Here is a 19,150-nt window from a genome sequence, read left to right on the forward strand (position 1 = left end):
GCGACATTTTGCACAAATGTAGCCCAGGCCATGCTCTAATGATTTAGCCAAGTCGTCCGAGCCGGCAAAAACCTGGCTCTTTTAGATGAATTGGCGCGAAATATCCCCAAGCTCCTCCACTAATAGTATATCGTTTAGACTGATGCTACGTTCTTGGTTTACCTGTGATCCTAGTTTACTAAACACTGTCTCTGCATTTGCTTATTGAAATCCGCTCTGGATAAAATGCCTACATTGTATACTGTAAAGGTCATGGTCATTATTCGACTACACTTTACCTTCTCCAGGCCGTTGATGACAGGGATCAGGAAGCGAACATCTGGCACACGTTTGTGGTACAGATCCCTCACCCTCTCCACCAGCTCCGGAGACGGAGGCACTGCATGGAGGAACACAAGAAAGGAAAACGAAGGACTCTTTATTTCCTTTGGGGCTCTGGGGATGGATCGCATTCATGTAATCTGCTTTCCTCTTTAGCAACTCACATACTGTAATACCCCATCGCAACAGCATGTGGAATGTGCAAATACCGGTATGCAAACTATGCATGTCAAGTTTATACTACAGTGCACGATGGGAGTGGGAGCGAGTGATCAAAGCTGTTCCCTTCAAAACATAATTATACAACAGGTCGTTTCGAGGAAGCAATCTGATTGGGAGAAACAGCCTTCTAGCCGTGGTTCAAACGAGCACCACGCCACACCTAATCAAAACAGAGAATTCAGCTGCTCTGTTCTCCCAGAGCGCAGCAAACTCGGTGGCTAGGCTAGCTAGTTTCTTGGGACATTTGTGGTCGTAGTGACTACATCTGTCATTAAAACAAAAATGTTTTTTCAGCAATTTTCTTAGTTTTAAGGGTAACTGTTGTATAATTGCAATATTACACTCGAGGGGGTGGATTAACGTCATTAATGCACGGCGCACGCCTGCGATGCTGCAGGAACGAGCCCTCCCATATTTTCAGATGGGTGTCGGCGGCCAAATACAGATAATTCTGGGGGTCCTTGACATGAAAAAAAGGTTGAGCACCACACATAGAAACATGGCTTTTTCAGAAAACTGTTGGGATTTAAAAGACATTTTTTTTATCGGCCTCAGGTCTACTAAACATCAAAGTCATGTGCTATCGTACCTTTATCGGTGAGGATGTGGAGACAGCGTGTGACCAGCGTCTATCGTTATCGTACCTTTATCTGTGAGGATGTGGAGACACCGCGTGACCAGCGTCTCTGCGCCTTATATCGTACCTTTATCGGTGAGGATGTGGAGACAGCGTGTGACCAGCGTCTCTGCGCCTTTCGGACAGTTCTCCACCAGGAGGAGGAGGTCAGGAGAGTTCATCCCCATCCCACGGATCTACGCACACAGCAGTGACAGGGTTAACTCCGCTAAATATTACAATACCATCAGAAAACACCACTCATACTGAATAGTTTATCGTCTGCAAGAGGCAATTGTTGTGCACCATGTAAAGCCAATAAAGAAATAAACATGACATAAATAATGTAATAAAATAATAATAGTGTAAGGTGTCAGTATTTACAGAAACGAAACAATGTCTTAAGATAATCCAACTCCTCATCAGATGTTATGCTAATTGTATGCAAATGTAAGCCGTTGCCGTTATGTCCAAAACTGTTGCTTCCCAGCATTAAAATTCAAAAACATCTAAAAATAGCAGCTCAAAAATGTATCGCGATGTGACACATTGAGCTTGCTATTTCTTTTGTTATTTTTTAATACATTTTTAGATGAAAGGCACAGGTACAGGCATACAAAAAAACATAAAACACATCAAACAATTACAATTCTTTGCCAACTGCAATCAGTGGCTTGCCCCTTGCCTAATTTTTAAAAATCCTACCCCCAAACCCCAGGACCAATCACCGAAAAATATAGTAATGATTACAACAATTAAATACAACATAAAGCTAGATTTTTTTTTAAATTAACAACACATTGCAAGTAAAAAATGAGCTTACTACTATTTTTGATACTTTAGTGTGACACTGTAGCATGATCAAGCAGGGCAAACATTTATTGGGAAAAAGAACGTGTGTAGCAGATCTACAAGCTCGTAGCGCGGCACCGAGTGCCGCACTACGAGCTTGTAGATCTGCTAGTGGGATGCGAGGGACCTTACAGGATGCTCGATGACCCTGAGCACGCTGCGTTTGATGTCGGCGATGGCCTCGGTGTAGACGGACGCCAGCTCGTGGACCAGTCTGTGGTTCAGGGGCAGCAGGGACAGATACAGGAAGAGACACTGTCTCACTGTCTCCTCTGTCCACGGAGCAGCCACCTCTGTCCCCACAACACACACACACACACACACAGACACAGACAAGAAAAATAAAGTTAGAAAAACATAAAACACACCTATGTGTTGTTATACCTTTCAATCGGGGACAGCAGATCTTCTGTGTCATTGTAGTTGTATTGTATTTTTTTATATATATACTGTATATATAATTCAAAATTATATTTGTTTTCCAAAGATCTAGGTTCAGTACAAAGCAGCATCAACATTACAAATCTCACAAATAGCCAGTCCAACAGTTAAAATAAAAATAAAAAATAAAAATGAATGTTCATTTAAGGTTCATATACATCCAGAATTCATCCCATGTCTCTTTCATTTTGCTTTCTGCATCTACCCTGCCCAACATATATATATATGATGTTATTTTGATCATTTCTTCATTCCATTCTTTAATCAGACCAGTGTGTGTCCAGTGGAAACCTCGTATGAATCTGATCTCATTTTTTTTTACAAATCAGTCTCAAGTCAAAAGATTATACTTTGTTGAGGACATTCTAATCATATGTTCTCATCCAGACAGGAGAAACATTTCACAGTTCACACGTGCGTTCCAATCCCATCCCATCCACACCACAACCCCACCTGTGTCTTTGTTCCAATCCCATCCACACCACAACCCCACCTGTGTCCTTGTCGGCTCCAAACAGCAGAGACGGCGGGTTGGGATGGACCAGCAGCTGCATGTAGTTGAGAGCGAACTTCTCGATGTAGTCTCTGAGCTGGTCCTTCTCATACATGCGCTTAATGAAGGCCAGGGCTGTGGTCCGCACCTTCAGAGAGAACGAACACACACACACACAGTGTATCTCAACCAATGGGTTGGTCAGCACGTGCTCAGACAGGGTTACGAAATAACGTGAGTGCTTATAAAACAGAAGCCATGTTCAAATCGGTAGAAGAAAAGCAGCATTAACTTTCTAAACATTATTATAAGGACTGACATTGCAGAGATCGGGGCATGTTCAGGCCAGGGTGATGTGGACATAACAGAAAATGTATACCGTAACACGGTATATAATAAGATGTATAAGGAATTACATTGACGTTGTGATAATCAAATAATCAGTGGTGTCGTAATAAGTGCTTTCGAGGCAGTGTTGTTTTTGTTGACTAAAACTAAGACTAAATATACCGACAATTTCGTCAACAAATAAAAACTAGACAAAAATGTTAGGGACTAGTGGACAAGAGATCCAGTATAAGAAAGTCATTTTACACTGTTTGCATGCTGAAAATAGCCGATCTACAAGCTCACTACGCAGTGCGACGCGTTGTCAGCTTGTAGATTGGCCATTTTCAACAAGTGAAAAAAAACTTGCCGCCAAAATACATTTTAGTCGACTAAATCAACTGTAGATTTAGTCGACTAAAATCTCATGACATTTAGTCGACTAAAACTAGACTAACACTAAAACATTCCGGGTGACTTAAAATGTGACTGAAACTAAATGAAAGCCATTCAAGAGACTAATGACTAAAACTAAAATAGAAATTTGCTGCCTAAAACAACACTGTTTCGAGGGCACCGGTTTAAAAAAGTAGGGTGACGTCACACCTTCTCCTTGTCATGAGAGCTGAGGTCCAGAAGAACATGAAGGTACTGGAACTGTTTAGACGGCCGCTTGACGATCAGTTCCTTCAGAGTGGTCATGCCGAGATAAACCCGCGACTGAAACAAACAAACAGTCAGTAAAACAGATAGAAATACTACAGCTTTGGTGTTAGTAATAGTTAACCCATATAGAACTGACGTCGAAATTAAAAAAAACTATCTTCTAAATCCTGACAGTTTTCCGAAAGAAAACATGTTTCTATGTCAGTCGTTCTCAAACATATTCATGTCAAGGACCCCCAAATATATATGCATTGGCCACCGACCCCCATCTGAAAATATGTTGTTCCAGGGACCCCCCAGTAGCAAAGATTTGAGTTAAAAACTCGCTCTGAAAGAATATATATTCAATGATTTCAGGCACATTTTCACGATTTTTCTAAACCTACAAGTTCATAGTGCGACACTCGGTGCTTGTAGCTCTGCTATTTTTCCACAGCTAAAGCATAACATAATGCTTAAAACGCCAAAAGGGGTTCCCTCCCAGAATGTGTTAAGGGACTAGTCATTGGTTAGACCAGTCATTAGTCCTACAACTACAACCTATCTAAAAAACCTCACCCTAAACCTAAACTCCCACGGGGCAGCACACCTAAACCTAACCTTAACCCATGTCTAACCAATGACTAGTCTAAACCTAACCTCCCACGGGGCAGCACACCTAAACCTAACCTTAACCCATGTCTAACCAATGACTAGCCTAAACTAAGTATGCAACCTAACCTCCCACGGGGCAGCACACCTAAACCTAACCTTAACCCATGTCTAACCAATGACTAGTCTAAACTAAGTATGCACCCCGTGTTAAGGTGGTACTGGTAGCAGTAGCAGTAATAGTAACAGTATCTATAGTAATACTGGTAGTAGGATTAAAAGGAAGTCAAACGACCGGTAGTATTCTGACAAAACAAGAACCTAACTAGATAAAGTGCCCCTCGGGGGCACAGGTCTCCACCAGGGCAGGTCAGGTCGTGGCCTCCTGGTAGCGCTATAATAGGCCAATGTGAAAAGGGTGGCATTTCTTCTTACGCCTTGGATGGCAATTGGATGATTTGAGGCATTTTGTTCCAAAAATGTGTTTTGCTCAAATCCACCTGTTGGTGGCGCTACAACAGGCCAATGTAAAAAGGATGGGATATATTCCTCAGCCTAGTAGGAAAGTCTGTGAAAGATTTCACGTAAATTGCACGGTGACGCTGCGTTCATGATTTGAGGCTTTTTGTTCAAAACGGGCCAATGCTGCAAACTTTGAATGTTAGCCAATTAGGATGGAATATGATATGAAACGGGGCTCCAGATTCCTAAGGCCGCCCGTGGACGCACGCACACACAGAGGCACGCACACACACACACACACACACACACACACACACACACACGGACGGACGGACGGAGTGCAAAACATACTCTCTCCACATGCCTTCGGCCTGGTGGAGACAATAAAACATACTCTCTCCCCATGCCTTCGGCCTGGTGGAGACAATAAAACATACTCTCTCCCCATGCCTTCGGCCTGGTGGAGACAATAAAACATACTCTCTCCCCAGGCCTTCGGCCTGGTGGAGACAATAAAACATACTCTCTCCCCAGGCCTTCGGCCTGGTGGAGACAATAAAACATACTCTCTCCCCATGCCTTCGGCCTGGTGGAGACAATAAAACATACTCTCTCCCCATGCCTTCGGCCTGGTGGAGACAATAAAACATACTCTCTCCCCATGCCTTCGGCCTGGTGGAGACAATAATTATGAAGACGTCATTGTAACTGGACAGTAGAGTAACCATACCTCGTCCTCACAGTATCTCCTGATCACTTCCACTGCTGACTCGGTGATGATGGGAGCCTCCAGCACCAACTTTGTGAACAGCCTATAGAAGAATAAGACATTAACGTGTTCATCTTGGTGGTTTTGTATTTCACAGAAAGCTTATAAAAAATACTATTTTAGTAGGAGAAGCTTTGCTTCTGGAGTTCCCTTTAAAGACATTTTCAGAAGGGGGGGGGGTCCTCCTTGACATGAGTACGTTTGACAAACACTGATCTACATGTTCAAGGGATAATTAAAATAACGTCGTTTGGCGCACAGCAGTGTGCAGTGGCGTGCACAGACATTTAGAGGGGCAGGTGCTCAAGTGAAAAAAGGGCACCTTGTGTAGCGCGTGGAACCGGCCGGTTGCCTTAAAGTGATAGTTCAGATTTTTTTAACTTAAGTTGTATGAAATACCTGCCATTAATATAGTTAGTGGTTGCAACTGTATTAATTGATTGCCCGAGTCCCTTGGTGGGAGTTCTGCTCTGGTTTTGGTCAATATTAAGTAGTTCCGGTCATTTTGTGGGGCCACGCAGTAAAAGTAAATTAATCCACAAAACGAACGTAATTTGTATTGTTGACCTATTTCTAAAATATTAGCGCGACTTTCGTTCAACTTTGACCCCTCTATCACATGGAACTATTTTTTGGGCGTAGTGATATGGACACAAAAAACATAGTTCTGGGTGATAGAGGGGTAAAAAAAAGAACGAAAGTTGCACTAATATTTTAGAAATAGGTCAACAATACAAATTACGTTAGTTTTGTGGATTACTTTACTTTTACTGCATGGCCCCCAGTGCCCCCCACAAAATGACCGGAACTACTTGATATTGACCAAAACCAGAGCAGAACTCCCACCACGGGACTCGGGCAATCAATTAATACAGTTGCAACCACTATATTAATGGCAAGTATTTCATACAACTTAAGTTAAAAAAATCTGAACTATCCCTTTAATTGTGTGAGATTTATAGATATTGGGGCATAAATAATATACGAGAGAATTTTTTGATCAAGAATTGATCAATGTCACCAAGGTCCGCATACTGTTGTCCCCGCTCCCCCTGACGCCCCCCCCTCTCTCTCTCTCATTAGCAGGCAACAGTGCAGCACTATCTGTCTCTCTCTCTGTTTCTGGCACAACAGCACCACTTTTCCCCCTACTGGTACTCATAGTCACATAGGTTAACACGGACATTGCTGTTCCTTGGAGTGGTTGCACCACTCAAAAACTGCCCTCTGTCCAGAGGGCAAGGGCAGGAGGTTCTCTAGCACCCCCTAGTGTCTTATCTGTGCACGCCACTGGCTGTGTGCCGCCTGCCTCTCTCTCTCTCTCTCTCTCACCCGTCTTTCTGCTCTGGTTTCTCCTGCAGCCCCGACAGCAGGGTGTACAGGCAGTGGTCGTAGCTGTTGTACTCACCCGTCTTTCTGCTCGGGTTTCTCCTGCAGCCCCGACAGCAGCGTGTACAGGCAGTGGTCGTAGCTGTTGTACTCACCCGTCTTTCTGCTCGGGTTTCTCCTGCAGCCCCGACAGCAGCGTGTACAGGCAGTGGTCGTAGCTGTTGTACTCACCCGTCTTTCTGCTCTGGTTTCTCCTGCAGCCCAGACAGCAGCGTGTACAGGCAGTGGTCGTAGCTGTCCAGCAGGCCGTGGGGCATGAGGCTCAGGTAGCTGTTGTACTCGTGGTAGAGCAGGGAGAAGGCCAGCTCGCTGCGGCCGCGGATGTCCGCCAGGATGTAGTTGAGGACGTCCTCCTTCATCATGCCCTGGAACTGAGTGACCAGCCTGGACAGCAGCTTCACGCGCACCTGGTGGGACATTTAGGTCATTTAGTCTTCCATTAGCTTCCATTTAAGCTTCCACTTCACATTTTAGTCAGTTCCGTCATGACCAGGGCTCCAGCGTGCGACCTATTAGGTCGCATATGCGACTTAATTTCTTATGGTGATACTTAAAATGTAATGAGGTCGCACCGGTGATACTTGGAAATGTGCGAAAAAAAGAAAGAAAAACGATCCGTTAATTTATTTATTTTTACTCCGTCTCAACACTGAGGCACGGGCGCCGGGCGGCTATTAGTAGTGCGATAATAAAGTATTACTTTCTTTTGGCTCAATCGAATCCCCTCTCTTTCTCTCTCTATCTCTCTCTCTCTCTCTCTCTGCCTGCCTGCAAAGTCAATGCAAAGACGATAATTGTGCAAACAGGCGCAGCGCGACCTGCCGCGGTACAAACTGGACGAACCGAGGAGAATATATATTCAGGTCTGAACGCAGTTTATCCGACACAAATTAACTAATCTTTCTCAGCTGTACAATTTCACTGGAGCGCAGCGCCCATATCTAAACTGCATGATGATCAGTCATGATCTACAGTACACAGACAGCCGACCATAGACTGTAAGCTCCCGACCCAAACAATAAGTGACGAGGTAAACTTGTTGTTTGATTAAACATATAATGAGCCACGAAAAATAGCTTCCAAAGCTTGTTATGTTTGCATCGAGGAGGTAGCCTGTGTCCATACATGATGATCGGCCAACAAAAGACATTAATCTCCCTCCCAGTGAGTGAAGAGCACTGATGCCTGATTTATTCTTCGTCGTACAAAGTGTGTGCTGAAAATGGCTGATCGGCCCAGGCCGTGGCGTAACGGTCTGGGCACCGGACTGGTAATCCAGTCGCAGTGTGCCGCGGGTTCGACTCCCGAGCCCGACACGGCCTTTACTGCATGTCATCCCCCCATCTCTCTCCCGTTTCCTGTCAGCCTACTGTCTGTCCCTTCAAAAATCAATAAAAAAAGGCGCAAGCCGCAAAAAAAAAAATCTTAAAAAAAAAAGAAAATGGCTGATCTACAAGCTCACAACGCGTCGCGTCCGCGACATTTTGTGAGCTTGTAGATCAGCTATTTTCAGCAGACGGAGATATGCAGGCTCTGAGAGCATTTAGAAACTTTTGCCTTCACAATAAAAGTATACAGCTTTCACAAGTTGGCCAACTTGGCCGATGAAGACAAGGAAAAGGATTAAGAATTCGGTGGCATTTCACATTGCAAAAGATTTTTTCCAAAATGTAATTTTTTTTTATTATAATAAGGAATTAATTTGGATAATGGTAATGGGATATTGTACAAATTGTCACTTTATTAATCCCAAAGGTTTGGACTGCATTTAATTTTCAACACAAAACCTTAAACTGACTTTCTGTGTGTGGAATATAAATATTGCCTTTATTGACTGAGTGACTTTGTGTTGGGTTCAAACCATCTACAGTGTTTTGAAGTATAACCAGGTAGGTTGCTGTTTTTTACACAGTGACCTTTGTAGGGGGTTTTATGATTCAAACCTTTAATGGTGGAAACCACTACAAAAATAAATGGCGCCCTATGTGGGGGCATGATAAGATCATGTAATAATACCACGCTATACAAAGAAAAAAATGGTGCTACCTAATTTCTGGTGGCGCTACCAAATGAAAAGGTAGGTGGCACCAGTGCTACCTGTGAAAAAGTTAGTCTGGGAGCCCTGGTCATGACCGCGGGTCAGTTTCTTAACCCATTTTGACCTGAGATCAGATTCTAAAAAATTGTCTTCTACATCCTGACAGTTTTCTGAAAAAGCTATGTTTCTATGTCAGTCATGCTAACACCAAAAGGGGTTCCCGCCCAAAATGGGTTTTAATGGATTTGTCATCTAGGAGGGTTATTAAACAAATTGAGCCCTGTGTACCTCGCAAAAATGCGGGGAAAATTAATGAGCACCCCAAAATCCATATGGCAATAAGGCAAAATTACCTAAAATTCATTCTGCTTTCAGTGAGTAGCATGTGACGTGTCAAACTAGGGGGTTTTCATGATTCTGAATCTATTCCAAGCATTAGTTTTGCACAAAAAAAACACTCCTTGGGCTAAAAACAGCCATAGCCGTCATCAACTTGTTCCTGTTCGCAGATGACTCAGCACTGCTGGTCTCGGAAAGGAACAAACTGCAGGTTGAAAAGACCCTCAGCTCTGAACTCGGTAGAATCTGCACCTGGCTCGCTGATAACAAACTATCCTTACACCTGGGAAAAACTGAATCCATTCTCTTCGGATCAAATAGTAATCTCAGCAAGGCAGATGGCTTCTTGGTTAGAGTGGGTGACAGTATTATCACACGAAAAGATGAAATTACCTACCTAGGTTCCATCCTTCCATCCAGCCAATCTTTCCGGTGATAAAATGGCCACCAACGTAATCAAAAAAGTCAATCAAAGAACAAGATTCCTTTACAGGATCTCCTCACTGGTCAGCAAAAACACCTTGAAGACCTTAACAGGAGCTCTCGTACAAGGTTTCTTTGACTATGCATCCACCTCTTGGTACCACAGCACCTCAAAGGCCCTTAAAACAAGGCTCCAGACCTCCTAAAACAAACTGGTCAGGCTACTACTTGGCCTCACCCCCCGAACCCACTTCACCCCCGCCCACTTTGACAGGCTGGGATGGCTTAAGGTCGACGACAGAGTACAGCATCTTGCAATGGGTCTGGTCCACAAGATTCGATACACCACCAAGATACCCATGTACCCGTCTAAATACTTCCTTAATGTAAACAAAGTCCACACCCACAACACCAGAGGGAGTGCAACAAACCATGTACAACCCAGATTCGGCACAAACAAGGGACTAAATTATTTTCGCTCCTATGCCACCAAAATGTGGAACGCCCTACCAACAGTCATTAAGACATGTGAATCCCTTGACTCCTTCAAAACCGCTCTCAAAGGGCACCCACGGATGGCTGCAATTCGAAACTGGCCTCTGTAAAATCTGAATCCCCCCCACCCCCCCCCCCCCATTTCCCCTCACTGTATATGTATAATTTCCCTTTTTTCTTCCTATATGATGAATTCCTGTTCTGTTCTTTAGCTACATAGAAATGTCTATTTGTATGTCTCTAAATGTTTTGATGAATTGAACAATGTGGACCCTGTTGTAAACAAGTGTAATGCTTAATTGGGTCGTCCACTCACAGTTAACAGTCTTTGTATTGAGTTTGTGCTTGAAATGTACTGTAATTCTGCAAACTGTTAATAAATATTTCAATCAATCAATCAATCACAAATGTGATGAGGTCAGCACATTTGAGCACATTTGGGCAAGTAGCTATGGCCGTTTTTAGCCTAAAGAGTGAAAGAAAATGATAATAATAATAAATCTACAGTTGATTTTGTCGACAAAAAAATATTTTCGTGAGTTCGTGAGTTTGTAGTCTCTTCTCCACTAGTGCCTCCCTAACATTTTTGTCTAGATTTGTTGATGAAATTGTCCGTATATTTAGTTTTACTTTTAGTCGTGTTATTTCTATTTTTTTATCCCACGATTTTGTAACCCATTTTTCACCCCTGTGTCAATCATCTAATGTGATCCTGGGCTCTACACACCCTCCACCAACCTAGTCCCCATATATGGGGGACAAGGGGAGAGCAACGGACTTGAACTCATGCTTCCTTCATGCCTGAGTGTCCAAGTTGCTCCTTTACACCCGACAGGGGGGAGTTTCCCTGGTTGGACGTAGCGCGTGGAAGGAACACGTTATTCCAACCAGTTCCTTTCATGTTAATTTTTCTTTCCATACACATGACTGAGCACACTCGGCGCACACTACTGAAGCAATGACCCCATAAATGACCCCCATAAAATGTGCGCATGGTCTTACATGTGACATGCCGCTCTGTGCGATGCTCTTCTCAGAGTTCAGGATGCGTTTGACCGCCATGGAGGTCAGCCTCTCCAGCTGGCTCTCTGACAGCGCCTGGACCACGTCAGCCAGACGGAACACCTTCTTCTTTCCAACAGGGCCTGCCAGCCTGGAGACAGAGTGGTATGACAAACATTACATGGATATTATGATTGGCCGTGGAGGCAGGAAAATAAGATAATAATGGACAAATATAACTGGTTATGCTGGGTTGTGGAGGCAGGCGTTTGATAACAGATAATAAAGGAACTTTGTTAAAGGGGGTTCTTAAAGGCGTAGTGAAACGGAAATGGTGGATATTTTATTTTGAAGTTTCAGACAGTTTCAAGTTGAAACACCGCTTTGAAGTTTCTGAACCAATCAGAGCGTCGCATGATCCCTTCAGGCGATGGGGCGGTTGCTAGGGACAGTAGCTATGCTACACGCAGTACGCATGGAGTGTGTTTGTTTACAAGTCAGATAGTCGGCCAGCTGTACCAGTTTACTGTTATGTGGCTTATTTCTACCCTATAATGTTTTCAGATACATATTTTAGTGTGATGATTAAGTTGGTATAACCAAGTAATACACTGTCTGGATGTTATCTTGAATGGGAATAAAAACGGAGGATTTCGGTAATCAGAAGCAGCTGTGCTTCACGGATGCGCCGATATGGGGAATTAAACGGGTGAGCTTCATTTTTATTGGATTTTATCGATGTGTATCTCTACACGTCATCACGCAGCACGCTTTCGTTTTCAGAAAGTAATAAAATTTTGATTTTTATGGACTTTTGATAGAATTTGCCCATTTTTTGGCATCCATTATTAGGCAGGAAATATGGAGACACAATGTTTCTCCTTGACAGCAATGCATAATATCTACAGTCAGTGTAATGAAATGGAATGCCGTTTTATTGTTTTTGTGTCCTTACTTGGTCTGTGCCGAGGGCAGGATGGGTTCAGGGACCCTCTTGGCGGGCTGCCGGTCCTGGGGCTTGTCCTGGTAGCCCACCACGGAGATGGCGTGGCCCGTCAGAACCGGCACCTTGCGCTTGATCAGAGCCTCCTTGAGGGCCGAGTCCTCTTCGATGTCCTCCTTGGCAGCATCCTCCTCTCGCGCTCTGCACTGCTCCAGGCCTAGAGACGGGGTTAGGGAACAACTGGACTGTTGTATTACTTTTAACCAGTGTTGTTTTCGTCGTCTAAAACTAAGACGAGAAATGTTCTTCTACCCTTTTCACAGACGAAAACTAAATGGAAACTACATGAAAACTAAGCTACGATGACTAAAACTAAGACTAAATATATTGACAATTTCGTCAACAAATAAAAACTAGACTAAAATGTTAGGAAGGGACTAGTGGACAAGACATCCAGTATAAGTAATTTCACACTTGGTCGCATGCTGAAAATAGCAGATCTACAAGCTCACAACACGTCGCAGCGAGTCGCGAGTCACAGCCACCGAGTGGCGCGCTTACAAGCTTGTAGGTCTGCTATTTTTTTTTTAACGTGAAAATATTTATTTCAGTAAACTGGAGGATTTAGAAGATTTTTGTTTAAATTTCGAGGTCAGGCCTAAATGGGTTTTAAAGAGTTAATCAGGAACATAATGTACTACAGTATTTAGTGGGGGTCCACTTTGGCCTGAGCAACGTTGAAGACCCCTGTGTTCCAGATGACTGAAGGCCAACACACACACTGCAAATAACAGGCTGATTAAATTAGGACAAAAAAATCTATTCTAGCCTTATTGTCTCATATCAAGCAAATAAATCTGCCAATGGGGTTAAGCATTTCTTCCTTGCTTAGAATTCTTAGACTAGCAACAAAGTTCTAGCCACTGAAACAGCATATCGAGCCTCAAGACTAGACAAAAATGCTTGTTTCTAAAGCAAGGGTTAGCTTAATTTAAGCAATGAAGACTATGTTATTTAGGAAAGACGTTCTCTTGATAGGATTTTTTTTCCTTAATCCAAACAGAATAATAAGCCCCACCGGGTGCGCAGCGTACGCGGCAACGCCTGGAAAATAGAACGGTGGCGTATCGGAGCGTCAGGCGAGGCGTGCACGCGCGTCGGACGCCGCCGGTGTGCGATAGGGTTCATTGAAAATAACGGTGGCGGCTGTTTTGACGCGCGGCGTTCGCAGACGGTGTGTGTGGCCCTTGACTTTAGCGTCTGTAAAAAACTGACCTGGTCCGATCCCCGCGGCCGTCATCTGCGAGGCCATGAGCCGGGCCAGATGTCTGATCTGGGCGTCGGTTCCTGCCGACTCCACCGGAGTGTAGGTGGCCTGGAAGGAGGCCGGCATGGCGTCTGGCAGGTACACCATACTGATCAGCACCTGGAGACAAGACGGCGTGCGTGAACAACCCCAATCACACTAGACGATGGTGTCTAGGGGCGGCTGTGGCTCAGGAGGTAGAGCAGGTCGTCCAATGATCACTGGGTCGGCGGTTCGAATCCCGGCTCCTCCTCCTGTCTACATGTCAAAGTGTCCTTGGGCAAGACACTGAACCCCAAATTGCTCCCGATGTGCTGGTGGTTGGTGCCTTGCATGGCTTCCGCCGCAATCGGTGTATGAATGTGTGTGAATGGATGAATGTAATGCACAATCTATGTAAAGCGCCTTGGATAAAGGCGCTACAGTATATAAATACACCATTTAGCGCCAAGAATAGCCAACGGCTTTATTAAAATGAGGCGATAGAATAAAATAAGAATGAATCCGTTAGTAATCTGATCTCTCAAGAGAGGGCATTTCTCAGCACCAACAACGCATATAGAGAAAGAAAGAGACTTCTGCTGAGTTTTACTGCATACAATATTTTATATAAAAAAATATATAGAAAATGGCCTGGGCCGTGGCTCAGCGGTCCAGGCACCTTGGCTGGTAATCCAGTCTGGCAGTGCAGTGTGCCGCGGGTTCGACTCCCGATCCCGACGGCCTTTACTGCACCCCCCCATCTCTCTCCCCATTTCCTGTCAGCCTACTGTCTGTCCCTCCATAAAAAAAAGTATAAAATAAAAGCGAAAGCCACCAAAAATACACATTCAAAAATCTATGAGATTCGGATGAGAGCACAGAAACAACTCTTCTCATATGGTCTGATTACAGCAAAAAGACTAATTTTGATGCACTGGAAAAAGGAGGAGGCTCCTGCATTTAAGCATTGGCTAATGCTTATTCTTGAGAGAATAAGGTATTTCCTGAGGAACAGGGAGAGACAGTTTGATAAGGTTTGGCTGCCCCTTGTCCATTACTTGAGTAGAAACAATTAATAGACAGGATACCACCGATATGGTTGACTGTACGCCATTTTCCTTTCAGATGTTTTCCATTTTTCAAATTATTATTACCATTTCATTCTATGGTATGCGGTGTCACTGAGCAGTATGGGTGGGAGGGTTGAGGGTTTTGTCTTTTTATTTTTTTTATTTTTATTTTCCATAAAAGAAAAATGTAATTACAATCACAATGTTTAACAATTCATAATATGTTCTCAATAAAAACCTATTTGACAAAAAAAATAATCAATGAGATTCAAATGGATTGAACTCGTATGGCGTTTAAAAAAAGGAATATTCATTCAAACGTAATCTTTGGCCAATTCCGACAGTCCTGCCCCGCTGCCAGCTTCCACGTGCCCGGTCAGTCAGTCGTGTTGGTTTCCGTTAAGGTCATTGTGTGCATACGGTACGTCTCTACGGTGTTGACTCACCAGGTTGGTCATTGTGGTCATACGGTATACGTCTCTACGGTGTTGACTCACCAGGTTGGTCATTGTGGTCATACGGTATACGTCTCTACGGTGTTTACTCACCAGGTCGGGTCATTGTGGTCATACGGTACGTCTCTACGGTGTTGACTCACCAGGTTGGGTCATTGTGGTCATACGGTATACGTCTCTACGGTGTTGACTCACCAGGTTGGGTCATTGTGGTCAAACGGTACGTCTCTACGGTGTTGACTCACCAGGTTGGGTCATTGTGTGCATACGGTATACGTCTCTACGGTGTTGACTCACCAGGTTGGGTCATTGTGGTCATACGGTACGTCTCTACGGTGTTGACTCACCAGGTTGGGTCATTGTGTGCATACGGTATACGTCTCTACGGTGTTGACTCACCAGGTTGGGTCATTGTGGTCAAACGGTACGTCTCTACGGTGTTGACTCACCAGGTTGGGTCATTGTGTGCATACGGTATACGTCTCTACGGTGTTGACTCACCAGGTTGGGTCATTGTGGTCATACGGTACGTCTCTACGGTGTTGACTCACCAGGTTGGGTCATTGTGTGCATACGGTATACGTCTCTACGGTGTTGACTCACCAGGTTGGTCATTGTGGTCATACAGTATACGTCTCTACGGTGTTGACTCACCAGGTTGGTCATTGTGGTCATACGGTATACGTCTCTACGGTGTTGACTCACCAGGTTGGTCATTGTGGTCATGCGGTATACGTCTCTACGGTGTTGACTCACCAGGTTGGTCATTGTGGTCATACGGTATACGTCTCTACGGTGTTGACTCACCAGGTTGGTCATTGTGGTCATGCGGTATACGTCTCTACGGTGTTGACTCACCAGGTTGGTCATTGTGGTCATACGGTATACGTCTCTACGGTGGTGACTCACCAGGTTGGCAACGTTCTCCGGTGAGAGGAGCGGGCGGAGGAAGTCCGAGGTGAGGTCGATGGCCGACTGGACCACCGGGGCGGTGGAGGGTTTGGACGAGGACGACGAGGGGGCCACCTCCTCCTTGTCTTCATCGTCCTCTATCAGCGCAGGTTCTGAGCAACAACACAAGTACAATGTCTGGTCATCTTTATCCCTTCCTACTACTGCAGTGGCTCCCAAAGTAAATGGTAAATGGTGCATTTATATAGCGCCTTTATCCAAGGCATTGTGCATTACATTCACCCATTCACACACACATTCATACACCGATTGCGGCGGAAGCCATGCAAGGTACCAACCAGCACATTGGGAGCAATTTGGGGTTCAGTGTCTTGCCCAAGGACACTTGGACAAGTAGACAGGAGGAGGAGCCGGGATTCGAACCGCCGACCCACGGATCATTGGACGACCTGCTCTACCTCCTGAGCCACAGCCGCCCAAAGTAACTAGGGCTCCAAAATTATTCTTTTTTTCTGTTCATTCAACAGAAAACAAACCAACTTACAGTAAGATTCAAGGTTGTACTTTATCGTCACATCTTGTGTGCAGGAGTAAAACTTATTTTAGTTTGGACATGGGAATTGTATTACATTTAAAATTTCGGGGGAACATTTAGGGGGTAAAATGTTTGCCTACAAAATGAATGCTCACTAATGTCCTTTTTGAAATTGGAGAAAATCTGATATTCTACCAGAGGTAAATCTCACTACATTCCAAGAGAAATGGGATCCTTTATTGTTATTCTTTAAATCGCCAACTAATCCCTACTCATTGAGTGATTGATTTTTCATATTTATTTATTGTATTCATTTCAAAAATGTGATTATTGTACCGTGTTCTTTTTGCACTTTTCATTTTATTACTTTCTGATGTCTGTTGTGTTCGTTTGTGTGTGGGTTTAAAAATGTAAAATGAAGTGGGAAAAGCAATTTAATCAGAATTATTATAAAAGGCTGTCATTCCATGTACAGTATACCTAAATAACAATATTGTATATATCTGAACTCTCATGCTCACACCATACATACAGTACACTAGCATGTTATGGCTTATGGCTTGTGTGGGTGGGTGTGTATATATATTCATACTCCTTATTTCTATTTATACTTCATTGCCTATGTTTCTATTTATTTTCTATTTATTATATACTACTGTACATACTGTACATAAGTGTATTTATTCCCATTACTGTATTGCACTCTGGCTAGACGCCACTATTCATTTCATTGTCAAAGTATTTGTATACTATGTGCAGTGACAATAAATCGAATCTAATCTAATCTATATAATGTGATTGAACTTATTTTTATTTTTTTTAAGATATTCTTTTGCGGCTTACGCCTTTTATTGGTTTTTTGAAGGGACAGACAGTAGGCTGACAGGAAACGGGAGAGAGAAGGGGGGAAGACATGCAGTAAAGGCCGTGTCAAAAATATCAATGAAAAAAAAAAGGTAAAAAGAACACTCACCCATCTTGAGTTTCTTGCCCTCCGTGTAGGTCTCGTTCCGACTGGGTCTCTTGCGGGGTTCGCGCGGCGCCGGCGTGGAGCGTGTGATCTCGCTCTGGGGCATGCCCAGGTCCAGGAGCAGCGTGCCGATCTGGGCCTGGAAGTCCTGACTGCACGGGTGCTTCAGCACCGACACCAGGTGCAGCTTCAGGTTCTTCCGGACACTGCTCACCTGAGACTTGGCCAACGTCGGAGGGAGGTTGGCTGCAGGTGTTGATTTAGAGAGAAGATTTAGATTTGAGTAGTAGTTGGCGTCTTTGAAGGCTGATAACTGCAACTAATCTACCACTTGGGAACTGCTATCATGTTGAAATATTATCTAGGGATATAGAGACCTTTTCAAAAAAACATGATAGCATTTGCCACCTTGAATGTCCCTCACTAGTGAAAATTATGTTCTGGGCCTATGGACTAATAGTCTTTTGAATAGTTTGTTTCCATTTAGTTTTAGTCACATTTTAGTCACCTGGAATGTATTTAGTGCTAGTCTAGTTTTAGTCGACTAAAAATATCATAAGATTTCAGTCGATCTACAGTTCAATCTACAGTTGATTAAGTCGACTAAAATGTATTTTGGCGGGCCTTGATGCTGTCGTAATGGCCCATTTTACACTTACATGTACAAGCTCACAACACGTCGCACTGCAATTTACAGCATGCAACCAAGTGTAAAATGACTTGTGTCTTTTACCTATACTGGATCTCTTGTCCACTAGTCCCTTCCTAACATTCTAGTCTAGATTTTTAAATTGTCAACATAGAATATAGTCTTAGTTTTGATCATCATAGCTTAGTTTTCATTTAGTTTCCATTTAGTTTGTCAGTGAAAAAAAGGCAGTTGACGAAACAATTTGTCCTAGTTTTAGTCGACAAAATCAACACTGGTTGTTCTGAAAGCACAGCATCACGTCACATCACATGGTTTTTAGTGACATGACTGAAAAAATAGGGATGCACTGAAAGGGAAATTATTGGCCGAAACCGAATACCAAATATAGGAAACAGTTGGCCGAAAACCGAATATCTGAATATGATTAATATTATACATCTTTTTTCCTATACCATTGCTGTCATGGCCGTACCTTAAAGCTACCTGATTTATGGCAAAATAAATGGTTATGGCAAAACTTTACTTAAATAATAATCACTATTATGGGTCCATAAAACATTTATTCAGCTCTTTTGAATGCATTTTGAATGCATTAATTGCATACACTATTCGGTGATATATTTTCTGCCAATTCGTGCCGAAACCGAATAGGCCGAAAATGCTTTTTTAGCCATTTTCTGCCGAATATTTTTGCAGACGAATATTCGCTGAATCACTATGTTTTTTTTGTTTTTTTTTTATCCCACGATTTTGTAACCCAGTTTTCTTTTCACCCAGTGCCAATTGTCTAATGTAATCCTGGGCGCCACACTTCCTCTGCCAACCTGGGTGGGGCAGCGGACTGACCTCATGCATCCTTCTATGCATGAGGAGTCCAAG

The 19,150-nt window shown here is 43.6% G+C and overlaps 1 protein-coding gene across 1 annotated transcript in view; it reads right to left on the bottom strand.

The window, feature by feature from the left end:
- Positions 1-19,150, bottom strand: part of sympk (symplekin) — a 34,314-nt gene that overhangs the window by 7,559 nt on the left and 7,605 nt on the right. The window contains exons 9-21 of the mRNA XM_083777067.1: positions 17,623-17,865; positions 16,112-16,266; positions 13,665-13,815; positions 12,402-12,606; positions 11,447-11,597; positions 7,369-7,556; positions 7,093-7,155; positions 5,722-5,803; positions 3,879-3,992; positions 2,946-3,093; positions 2,144-2,304; positions 1,248-1,356; positions 279-379 (exon numbers count right to left, since the gene is read on the bottom strand). Of these exons, the coding sequence (XP_083633193.1) occupies positions 279-379; positions 1,248-1,356; positions 2,144-2,304; positions 2,946-3,093; positions 3,879-3,992; positions 5,722-5,803; positions 7,093-7,155; positions 7,369-7,556; positions 11,447-11,597; positions 12,402-12,606; positions 13,665-13,815; positions 16,112-16,266; positions 17,623-17,865 (1,871 nt within the window). The remainder of the gene's footprint in view (positions 1-278; positions 380-1,247; positions 1,357-2,143; positions 2,305-2,945; positions 3,094-3,878; positions 3,993-5,721; positions 5,804-7,092; positions 7,156-7,368; positions 7,557-11,446; positions 11,598-12,401; positions 12,607-13,664; positions 13,816-16,111; positions 16,267-17,622; positions 17,866-19,150) is intronic.

Source organism: Protomyctophum parallelum (assembly GCF_964188405.1).
Source record: "Protomyctophum parallelum genome assembly, chromosome: 11".
Taxonomy (NCBI): domain Eukaryota; kingdom Metazoa; phylum Chordata; class Actinopteri; order Myctophiformes; family Myctophidae; genus Protomyctophum; species Protomyctophum parallelum.